General features: G+C 30.3%; 1 protein-coding gene across 1 annotated transcript in view; it reads left to right on the forward strand.

Moving 5' to 3' along the window:
- The first annotated feature begins 4,361 nt into the window (after nucleotides 1–4,361).
- Nucleotides 4,362–12,704, forward strand: part of LOC106468603 (WW domain-binding protein 11-like) — a 30,827-nt gene continuing 22,484 nt past the window's right edge. Inside the window, exons 1-4 of the mRNA XM_013929034.2 lie at nucleotides 4,362–4,539; nucleotides 6,672–6,703; nucleotides 8,320–8,413; nucleotides 10,144–10,241. Of these exons, the coding sequence (XP_013784488.1) occupies nucleotides 4,476–4,539; nucleotides 6,672–6,703; nucleotides 8,320–8,413; nucleotides 10,144–10,241 (288 nt within the window). The 5' untranslated portion in view covers nucleotides 4,362–4,475. The remainder of the gene's footprint in view (nucleotides 4,540–6,671; nucleotides 6,704–8,319; nucleotides 8,414–10,143; nucleotides 10,242–12,704) is intronic.

The following is a 12,704-nucleotide window of genomic DNA, read 5'->3' on the forward strand; positions in this document are numbered from 1 at the left end:
GGTGAATGAAACAAAATATTCGGTTACAAATGTTTTCTTACAGTGATTAGATGTAAAAACTTTATTACAAATGTTTTTTATAGTGATTAAATGTAAAAACTTCATTACAAATGTTTTTTACAGTGATTAAATGTAAAACTTCATTACAAATGTTTTCTTACAGTGATTAGATATAAAAACTTTATTATAGATGTTTTCTTATAGTGATTAAATGTAAAACTTCATTTCAAATGTTTTTTACAGTGATTAAATGTAAAAACTTTATTACATATGTTTTCTTACAGTGATTAAATGTAAAAACTTCATTACAAATGTTTTCTTACAGTAATTAAATGTAAAAACTTTATCACATATGTTTTCTTAGAGTGATTAAATATAAAACTTCATCACATATGTTTTTTTACAGTGATTAGATTTAAAAACTTTATTATAGATGTTTTCTTACAGTGATTAAATGTAAAAACTTTATTACAAATGTTTTCTTACAGTGATTAAATGTAAAAACTTTATTACAAATGTTTTCTTACAGTGATTAAATGTAAAAACTTTATTATAGATGTTTTCTTACAGTGATTAGATGTAAAAATTTCATTATAAGCTATATTTTCATTGTTTTAACTTAGGTGTTTGCTAACTAGAAATTAAGATCAAGTAAGTTCATAACAGTAGTCAGAGAATACCTAGAAAGTCTACGATGATGCCAAGAATCTAGTAATTTTGACTAATATCTATTCGTGGTTACATTAGTTATAAATATGATAATCAGTGAAGCATTAAGTTATTTCACTTTTGAGTATTTATTGAGAAGTTATTGATTAGTGATTCAGAACTGAGTGAAGTATTTAATGTATGAAAGAAAAAGTTATTGAGTAAGAGTTAATAAGCTAATTAGTATTATAAGCTAAAAAGGATAATATTTACAATTACTTACTTAATCCATTTCACCCCATAACAGTAATTTTTCATGAAAGATGATAATATAAGTAGTGCCTAGACCACTAATATGTTTGTTATGTTCCAGCCGGCGGATGAACCTAGCATTGTACAAAATGCCTCTTTGGCACTAGATATGGCAGATATAGTGTGATTGACATTTTGTAATATATTCTTCTTTGCTTTCATTCATAATTTCTTAGAATGATAACGAACTACATTTTAACTAACTAATAATAAACTTTAATTTTTTACAGTAGTCAATTCTTATCTTGACGTCAAGACGAGACTTATTTTACGTAAGCTGAAATACCCGTCCTCTGTCCTGGTTATGTGAATAAATAACACAAAAGTCCTAACTTTCACACAATTTATTCATAACATATTATTATTGTATTCATTATTACCTCACCAAAAGTTTTGTGTAAGCTTTAAGAACTCAACATGTATACACTGTGCGATGTATCAAACGTGATTAATTAATTGACGATCATTGGCCGCAGAACTGTCTTACGGCCGAAGTTGAAAGGTCACGAGTTAAGTAGGAAGTGGGTATAATTTAAGAAACGGCTCTTCATACCAGACTTATGGTAGCTGTTGAAGTAGAAACTTCAGCTGAGTTATGTATTATTTCAATAGAGGCGGACATATTTTCATTGCATTCCTCCATGGAGAGTGCTAGCGCACTCTTTGAGATATATATAAGACGTTTTTGTGCTATCCCCTACACTTTGTGTGTCGTTATCTAAAACATTTAATACTTATTTTGTGTGCAATGACGTAACGCCATCTATGAATGTAGTTAACGTTAACTTACGTCAAAGATAATAAATGTTCAATAACAGCAATAATAAGAGGTAGAGGGGATTATTAACTCCCCATTAACATGCCCCTTGTTCCAAGCTATCATCTCACGAAGTATGATTGAGATTGGCCCAGCGACCTAGGAGTATTTAGATAACGGACAAACTGACCAGAAACAGAATTTTATGCTTTATGTATACAATAAAGATTGTTAGTTTAGTATATGTGTTAAGGACTAACCTAAATCTCCTAAGCTAGCTGAAACTTTTAAAATGTTATTGGGATTATGGCTGAAAATACCGATGACAGTCAGGGTATACACTCAAATGATAAATCAATGGATACTGATCATTAGAAGTTTTTGTTTTATTAAATTCCATTCCCCTACTTAGACCGGTGTGCTAAATTAGCCACATTATTTATTGGGTTAGATTTTAGTTTTGTTATATGTAGTTACCTTGCTTTAATAAGAAATTACCGGGTTAAGTTTTAGCTTTAATCAGAAGTTACTGGGTTACCTTTTAGCTTTTATCTATGTAGTTTACATACTTTTGTCAGAAGTTACTGAGTCAACTTTTAGTTGTGGTATATGTAGTTATCTTGCTTTGATGAAAAGTTACTGGTTAACTTTTAGTTCTGATCCATATAGTTAGCTTGCTTTAATCATAATATGTTACTGGGTTAATTTTTAGCTTTGATATATTTAGTTAATTTGCTTTGATCAGAAGTTACTAGGTTAACTTTTAGCTCTGATCTATGTAGTTAACTTGCTTTAATCAGAAGTTACTAGATTATATTTTAGTTCTGTTCTGTGTGGTTAGTTTGCTTTTTGATAATAATAAAAAAGAACATGAATAACACTGTGATATTTCAACGTATAAGAAAATGTTTGAACCAATTGTAAATATCAAATAAGAGGAACGAAGAAGCAATGAAATAAGGGTTTTAAAAGAAAAATAACAGCCTAGTAAGTTTATGTATTATAAATTATTACTAGCACACATTCTATATCGTTCAGTGTTGATGAAACGAAAACTCTGTAATGAGAATAGTCTAAAATAAAATGTTAAATTGTCCAACACATTAATACATATAATATTAATTTTCCCCAGAAATTTTCTTTCACATTCATTAATTTGTATTTAAACACTTTCTTCTTTTGAAATATAATAAATTAAGCGTTTTATATAGTTTGCCATCTATTGGGACTTATTATAACTAAAACGAGGTATGTACAAGTCACATAACTTAATAAAGTAATATCGTTTATTAACTTAAACATTTTTTCAAAATAATAATAATAATTAAACATATTAAGCTTCATTGAAGAAAATTCTAGATAAAACCGCAATTGGAACAGAAACTACTGTCAAAACTTTTACAAATATAAAATCATTTGGTACTGCCGTCGTTGAAATAAATTTTATAAAGCTTTCGATGGTAAAGCTGAAAAACACTGAAATTAACAACAACATTTTAAAAGTGTGTTAAAGGTTGGTAAAATGTTAATATATGGCTTATCGACGTTTTTTTATGTGTTTTTACAAGAGGGAGATTGTTAGCAACATTCCCAATCCTGAGAATTCTATGAGAAATATTGGAATTCACCTGAATCATGTAATATCAATCTGTTGATGATGAATAAGAAAATTAAAGGATTAGAAATAGATAAAGCATAAAGACCATACACTGTTTTCCCCCATGCCTTTAAAGAAGGTCGAAAATCAGATATGTAGATTTTTCTCTCTCGTTTATAATAGGTTGATAGACAGTGGTAGGTGCCTAAAGATTGGATAGCCACTATTGTTACTTGTATTTATAAAGAGAGGATAGGAGATGATCTGTAAATTATATAGCAGCTCGTCTTATTTCTGCAGTGTATAAAATGCTAGGGCGTGGTAAAAAAAAGTTTTGCAAAATATTTTAGTGAAATGTGATATTATAGAGAAAAGCCAACATAGATTAACTAAAATACATTTTGTATTATTAATCTGTTATTATTTTATAGAATTTTAGCTATCTAGATGGTGGAAAGGATGTGGACTTGATGTGTTTAAATTTTCAGAAGGCTTTCAATAAAATGCCACATAGAAGATTAGCTAAGAAGATCACTTCGGTAGGAGTTGGGGGAAACAGTTGATTCGACCGAAATATGGTTAGGTGAGAGAAAGCAAAAGACTGTTATAAAAAGAGTCCAATTAAAGTGGACCTTGTAAATAGTAATATGCCTCGAGGTTCAGAGCTTGTGCATCCTCGTTTTTTTTTAAATACTTTTATATCTGAGGCTTTTACAATCCCCACACATCATATTAGCATAAATACGTCAAATTTGTGTTTATAAACACTGTGGTATTGAAATTAAATCAAAGTACAAATAAAATATAATACCGATTAACACTCGTCACTATATTAAGTACAAGAATGTTGGCTTAAGGCTTGAGCACAAAAAAGTAAAATATTTTTTTCAAACTTTTGGTGATTATGCAATGAAAGAAAAAATTCTTAAAGAGTAGAAAAATATTTATTCAGCAATGATTAGTGATATAAATATATTTTTAAAAAAGGTGACCTCTTATGTATTTGTGCCACTAGATGTCAGACTTAGACGTAGCACTCCGCTATGAATGATATTATAGGCTTAGAAAGGGCTGTTGTACGTTATCTATTGATGTTTCTAAAGTTACAATAGTACATAACATTTTATTTTTTCAGTTATAATACTTTTCTGTTTCACAAAAATGGGTCGTCGATCTATAAATACCACTAAAAGTGGAAAGTATATGAATCCATCAGATCAAGCAAGTAAGTATGTATTACAAAAGTACTTTAAAAAGTTAAGACGTTAAGTAGGCTTAGGCCTGTTTAAAAATTTGTGTTATTAATATTGTTACAAACTTATTGAAAAATGAAGGCTATTTTACTGCAGCTCAAAAGAACCAGATGTAAAATGTAAATCACAAGAATTTACATTATCATTATGCTTCGGGCTTCTTCCTATGCCACTGTTTCAGTTTTTGTCAGTTATTGTTGCCAGTGATGTAGCACGCTCTTATTATGTTTAATTTAAACGACTCTTAAAAATAGTATTAAATTATTCGTAATTTTGTGTTTTAGCATATTGAGAGAGAGAGTACATGTTACTCTAACAGTAGGGATTTCGTTGAATTTTAAATAGCGAAAGTAAAAAAATTACATACTATTGGATTCCAAATTAAAAAAATTAGTAGACTTACACTACAAATTCAATTTGAATTATGTAGTTTATAATTAACGAAGAACGATTAGCAATCGTACTTGTAAATTGACCTTTTGCACCATGTAAACGTCTCATTGGAACAATGCTAATAAAATTGCTTTACCTGGTAACCTAAGAGTGATACATTGCATGAAACATGTCATGATAAGGCAAGATAAAATGTAACTCTAATAAAATACTTAATTAAAAACCTATATGGGTGAACTTATATAACATTTATAAATGAAATAAAAACTGTCATCAACCAAATGTTAAAAATCATGTATGAACTTACATATTTACTTATTAAAGTAGAGGAGAGATTTTGTATTCGTATTGATTTCATGATTGACAGATGCATACCTGTTATGATGTAAAACAAATTGTTGTCAAGGCAACATATCTTCTGCTTCCAGTTCCAATTCATTCTTTTTTTTTTTTTTTGACATGCTGTCAGGTTGGAATTGTGCAGACATACATATATATATATGTGTGTGTGTGTACATCAATTTATGAATTATCAAATAAAGACCACAAAGTTTATTATATGGCTTTATTTTTTCAAATTAGATGACAAGTAGGTATTTATCATTTGTTTTAAAGTTTTGATTGTGTGTTTTCAAATAGAAAATGGTCCTGGGTACAAAAATACAAGAACACCCAGTCCAATGTAGAGTATGTAGAGAGCTGTCATTTGATATATCACTGATGCTTATTAGCCAAGTATCCACTTGCTGGTGTCCTATTTTTGGTGCTAACATTTGCCCATTGGTCGCTGCTAAATGGCGGAGGAATGTTTAGCAATCATTGGTGATTTTATTATACCTGATTTACAACTAGTGGGAATAGTTACCTTGAAATAAACAGTGAAAACTCAGTATGTAATAGTACTGTAGGCTTTTTTCATTTGTTGTTTAGTGTACAATGATTTGGTATTTTGGTTATGGGAGATTTATATATTCACAACTGCGTCTTTGCACTCAGACATTTCTGTGGCTGAGAACTATAATTCTTTGTGAAAACGTACTAATAGTAATTAATATTGGACTAAGAATCATACAGATGTACAGCATAAACTGTTCGTTACTGTCAGATTAAATAAAATTCTAAAGTCTGTGAAGGTTAAACTTTTCATTTTGATGAATTTTTGTCGTACACTTTTTTGTTAGCATATCTGTAAAATTTATATTTTAGGCTATGGGGCACAGTGTGGCCTAGTCCATCGAGTTTAAAGTAATATTTATTGAATATAATGACAATAATCACAAGTTTAATTTAACTTAAAATTAAAACACTAAACACATGGATAAAAAAAAAATAATTACAATGTTCATTTACTTGAAGAGTTTTGAGTGAAAAACTTTGTTTACTTTTTGAGATTCGTAGTTCTGATTATTGTAGATAATCTTTTAAACTAATTTTTGATTTGTGAAGTGAAAGGTATTTGAAGTAGAACAATATAAAAGCTACCTTCTACTGTAGGATTAGTGAATACATCTTTAGAAGTTCAATTTTGATAAAAGAGTTAGCACAAAGGATCACATATAAAGTGTAATAGACTTAAAATAAGACCCAAAACTCAATCACTTCAGAATAGTCAACTATTCAAAAGCGCTCAAGTTTTGGGTCTTATTTTAAGTCTTTAGAAGTTCAGTGTTACAGATGTGTGCATTGTAATGTGTGTTGTTATTTTTCCCAGGAAAAGAGGCCAGGAAAAGGGAACTGAAGAAGGTAAGTATAAAAACTGTTTATATTTCTTTATGCTTCACTGGAGATGTATTGGGACTTTCAGGAACATAGAGAAACATACCACAAGCACCAAAAATGCATATTTGTTATGTTAAAGAAAAATTGTTTAAAATTTAATGATTCTATGTAATATCATATCTTTTTCAGCACACACACACACACACGTATATCAGTCCTTAACATTTGAAAGATGCATAAGGGCTGTAAACAGCCCGTCAGACAGTCCACAGGAGTTGCGTGCAGGCTGATGCTATATCTTGATTCTTTCTTTACAAAATTGAACATTAAAAATATTATTTTTTTTTACTGAATTATATTGTTTTTCTATCAGAAAACTTTGCTGATTAAACTGAAATGTGTTTACAGCATGTCATCTAACTATGATGACCTCCGATCAAGATGGCAGCCCTTGAAGCCTTGTGTCATGCTGAAAATAGTTCATCAAATGCAATTTAGGTCACAATCATATTTGCTAAAACTCTTCTTGCTAGTCTGAATTTGCTAATAATTAATATCCAATTTTGTAACATAAACTTTAAAACATTGATTTAGTTTCCCTTTTACAAATATTTGATTCCTGTATGTAATGATATACTTAAAAAATGTCGTATTACTGTGTGTGTAACATTACTATTCTAGGCCAGTTAAAATTAATGTATCAGATTCATAGTGGCCAGCAGAATCACACAAAGTTATCTATAAGCTTTGCTGTGCAAACGAACAACAGTTAATTGTATGGCCATTGCCTTGACAAATAATAATAGGATATTCATTCAAAAGTTTTTATTTTTCATTAAGAATAAAATGACCAGTAGTGGGCCCAAAACAGTAAATATCATAGCAGAGTTGATGGGGCTCTAACAAGACTTTGCAGTAATGTTGTAAGAGTTTAATAAATTATACCTGATTAATTTTTAGAAATTACAATTTGTTACATGAAGAAATAACATTTTTAAACATAATTTGTTAGTTTTTAGATAAATCTAGTTTTATACAAGTTTATAGTTTTATTCAAAAATTAAGTGTGTGTGTATCAGTAAATTAATTATAATATTAAGAGAACTCAAAGTGCATGTTAAATATCATACAGAATTTGTTAATTGTTCATTTACACTTGTAAAAATACTTATAGAAAACAAATGGAAATTGTTGCTGTGCTAAAAATAAAATGTTAAGAAGAGGTCCTGGCCTTACTGTTTTTGATACCTGTTTTAGAAGTATGTTTATATGTCTGGTAATAAAGTGCATCAAATTGAGAGTACAGATAGATTAGTATTCAGGAGTATGTTTATATATCTTGGGCAATAAAGTAAATCAGAATGTGAGTACAGACAGAGTAGGGTTCAGGAGTATGTTTATATGTCTTGGGCAATAAAGTAAATCAGATTGTGAGTACAGATAGATTAGAAGTCAGGAGTATGTTTATATATCTTGGGTAATAAAGTACATCAAATTGTGAGTGTTAGTGGATTAGGGTTCAGAAGTATCTATTTAATGTCATGTTATAAGGTACCCAAGTCTTAAATTAATAAAGCAGAAATAATTTTTTTAGTTAAATTTCAAATTGTATTTTAAGTCTAATGAGTAAAGTTTTATAGAACAAAAAACAAAGACAGCTGGTGAGAGCGGCAGTGTTAAAAGGAAAGGACCCTCATCAGCTAATAATGGACATGGAGAAAATAGATGAAATGGGTAAGCCACTTTTGTACTCATTTAAAAGCATTTACTTATTTTCAGTGAATTTTAAATTGTGTAGGTATGCAAACAAACCCAAGAAAATCCTGACAGTGCCTATTTTTGTTTATTCAGCCCTCAACATTGTGTAACAGAAAAAAAAAAAAATGTGTGAATGAGTGAGTTTTCAAATGGCTTACATGGTGTTTAAAGGAAAATGTAAAGCAATAAATTTTGAATTACCACAATGGGTATTTTTAATTAGATAGTGAAGTAACTTATTGATTCATAAATTGACAAAAGTTAGCTTTATTACTGTCACTGATGTGATGTAGTGGCTAATGTCTTCACAGATAATAAAATATGGTAAATTAAACTATAATACTCATACATTTATTATTATTCATGTGTACTGGGTATATACTTGTGAAATCTCACTCTTGTGATTTGTTCCCAAAAAATAACAATGATTTTGAATTATCTAAATAAGACCATTAAAAGCAGTGTGTGTTGAAACTTTTTGTAGCTATAAATAAGACCATTAAAAGCAGTGTGTTGAAACTTCTTGTACCATTAAATAAGACCATATAGAGGAAATTCCATTGAATAAGTGATGTTTAGTAGAATGAAATAAATATAACATGTGTCAAAGATATGATCATGCTCTTTCAGTTAGGACATCAGTTTGACAAACATCCTTACATTTGATAGAACTTACATTTATATTTGGACTTTTACATTAGAAGCTCCTGTTCAAGTATTACAGATTTAATTTGTAGTGCATAGAAGGTTTGTAATGAAAAACTTTGATAAAAACTACATCTGAGTTAGTGGAAAATTGTATTAAAAGTTGGGAAAAAATCTTTAATCAGATATGATATAAATATCACCAAGACCACCACCACCACGTCTGTTGTATTCCAGCTGGATGGATGAACAGCGATATTGAACAAAAGGCTTCATTGGCACTGTATATGGCAGATGTAGTGTTTGCGACATGTTATTCTTTGTTTATAAGTTCTAAGAATACTTGTAACAATGCAGTTTCATAAATTTATTTTGAAATATTATCAGTAAGTAAAAAAAATGTATTCTCTTTGAGGCCAAAGTAATATAAATTTAATTTTGGGCAAAATTTTTTTTCTATTGATTATAACAATTTGTTTTACAACACTTTGGTCTAAATTTACATTATTTCGGACAAAATTCACCCATTTTACAGTTTGATATCTTCTAACTCAGTTTTCTTAGAAAGATTGTTTACTCTGTTCTTGCAACTCAGTATGAAAAGATATTAACCTTACTTTTACAGTATTCTAAAAGCTACCAAAAACTTCATAATATTAAAGTCAAGAAAAGCTAGTGATACCCAATACCATGTAATGTATTGTGTGGCTTTGCATTTCTTATAACATATTTTGTTGCATAACAGTTCTGAACCCACCCTACAGTAGAGGGGTTTCACTATAATATGGAGAGAAATACTCATGCAGAGACAGAAACAAAGATGTACGTATGTATGAGAGGTTGGAAATGCAAACTTTGTTCAGCTTAGTCAGGATAGAGGTTTTAAGCTGAAGAAGAAGTGGTTATAGAAGTGAATATGCCTATTGTGTAAGAGGTTGATAATAAACATATTGGTACAAACTGGTTGAACTAGGACTTATTAGCTCAGTAGAAGAGTGATTATATTAGTAATATGTCTGTTTTTATTATAATAATGATGTGTTAATTGTTTCCTTTTATAGAGTTTAATCTGGCACATCCTCCACCACTGAACGAGAAGGTTCTACGGGACAAGAGGAAGAAACTAAAAGAGACTTGGGACAGAGTTTTAAGATTATATGTGAGTCCTATTTAATTATTCTCTCTTGTAAATGGTGTTTTTTACACAATTCAAATTGAACATCAGAACCTATACCAACTATGTGGTATTAAAAAGCATCCTGCTCATTATGTTAAGGAATATTTCAATAGATAAAGCATAAAGTATTTGTTAATATATATATCTAATTTTTTAATGTTATTCCTTCTCCAAGTATTACTTGATTATTAATCTTAAAATTACCAATGGTAGATCATATGTATCTTATAGACTTTGTCAGCACATTTATATAGACTATTCATGCATTAAATTGCTTATTTATCCATGACTTTGTAGGCCCAGGGCAGCTAACAGTATATGAATCACACAAAAAATGTAACCCTCTGGGTATGGGTAGGTAAAAGTGCACGTTTCACAACCTTTTTACAGTTACATTTAAAATTTAATTAAACTGCTCTGTTGATAATCTGTGTCAACAATTTTACCATCAAATGTTAATATGATTTAAGTTTTAATTTTTAATCTTGAAAGGAAATATGTAAATAAATTCTCAGTCTTCACTTTTCTGTATCATGTGACACTTGTTCACTTTAAGTTGCACATTTTAGATAATTTTACCACCCAATTTTTACTTCTGAGCTTTAATGCAAGTTGTAGATATTGCTAAAATACAATCTAACATTATAGCCTCCAATCATATCATTTTAGTTGGACATAAACCAGAAAGTCACACCCACATGCCATGCCTTTTCAATCATATACTGTCATCCAAAAAATTTCAATAATTTGTTCTCATGTTTGCCATGACATTATTTATAACCAATAGAAAGAGAATATTTAAGTTTACCAACTTACAAATAACACAGGCCTGTGACGGTTATATTGTCTTGCAATTTTTCATGTTCTACAGTAATTTCTATGTGCTGAATCCAAAAATGGTATCCATTTTTCTCCATCACATACAGTTTTTTTGCAAAACGTCATATGAACTTTTACATATATGAATCATTTTCATTGAAATCAGGTCACATTTTGTTATGCTTAAAGTGTTGACAACCACTGGCGAAAGATTTCTCTAGACCAATCGCGATGTGAGAGTTTTATCAATCGTTTTAGAACCCACGAGAAACACACCACTAGTATATAAATGGTTAACAGACCGCATGACGTGTCATTTTTGGATAGTATTTGTTTGTGTGTGAACTTTGACTTTTTTTTCAATATTATTTATTCATTGGTATGGCAACAAGAGGTTTTGTAAATGACCCAAATATATTCTGTTATAACACTAGAAATAAAAAGGAAATTTCTTATCCAAACCTTCAATCTGCTATAAGACCTGTTGCTCATGAACCTGATATACCTGTACCTACTCCACCGGAGACTCTTGATACAGTTTCATCTGATTCTGAATCTGATGTCAGTAGAAATGATGATAGGGATTGTTTTCAACCTGAAATATCTGGTGAACCACAACTTTTGACACAGTGTGAACTTAATGATTTGGTGAGAGATTTGGGCCTTCCAAAAGATTCTTCAGAGATTTTGGGGCCCAGACTTTGGGCTAAGGACTTACTTTCTCCAGGGACATCATTTTACTGGTAGAGAAATCGTGAGAAAGAGTTTATACCAGAGTTTTCACATAAAAGGTTCACAGGTTTATTGCAACAATATTGCTGAATTAATACCAATGCTAGGAGATGCAGTCTATGAACCAAGTGAGCGGCAGTTGTTCGTTTTGCTCATTCGGATCACTTGAAGGAAACGTATGAAAATCTCAAACTTCTTCTTAATAAGGTCAACTACAAAGAACATGGTTGGCTACTTTGTGGAGACTTAAAGGTCCCTTGTATGTTGTTGGGTCAACAGTCTGGTTATACAAAGTTCCATGTTTTTGTGTGAATGGAACAGCAGAGCATGAAATCACCACTGGATAAAGAAGCAATGACCATGCACAGTCAGCCTGATACCAGGATCGAAAAACATTGAACATGAAAGTTTGGTTAACACAAAGAAAGTCCTATTATCTCCACTTCACATAAAACTGGGCTTGATGAAGTAGTTTGTAAAGGCCTTAGACAAAGATGGCGACTGTTTCAAGTATCTATGTGGACAATTCCCAGATCTTTCAGAAGCGAAACTTGAAGGGATTTTTGTTGGGCCTCAGATTAGAAAATTGACTTCTGATGAGCAGTTCAAAAAGACAATGAGAAAAGTTGAAAAAGAAGCGTGGATTGGCTTTAAAGATGTTATTGACAAATTTTTATGAAACAACAAGGACCCAAATAAGGAAAATATTGTCAATAACATGCTTGATAAATTCAAAGAGTTGGGTTGTAATATGAGCTTGAAAGTTCATATCTTTCACTCACATATTGATGGCTGATTACTGTTGGTCATTGAAACGAGATGCTCCAGATGCAATACATAATAGAAAGACTACAACACGTAGTTTTGTGACTAAAAGACATAGATTTCACAAAC

This window comes from Limulus polyphemus, unplaced genomic scaffold, assembly GCF_000517525.1.
Source record: "Limulus polyphemus unplaced genomic scaffold, Limulus_polyphemus-2.1.2 Scaffold3073, whole genome shotgun sequence".
Lineage (NCBI taxonomy): Eukaryota > Metazoa > Arthropoda > Merostomata > Xiphosura > Limulidae > Limulus > Limulus polyphemus.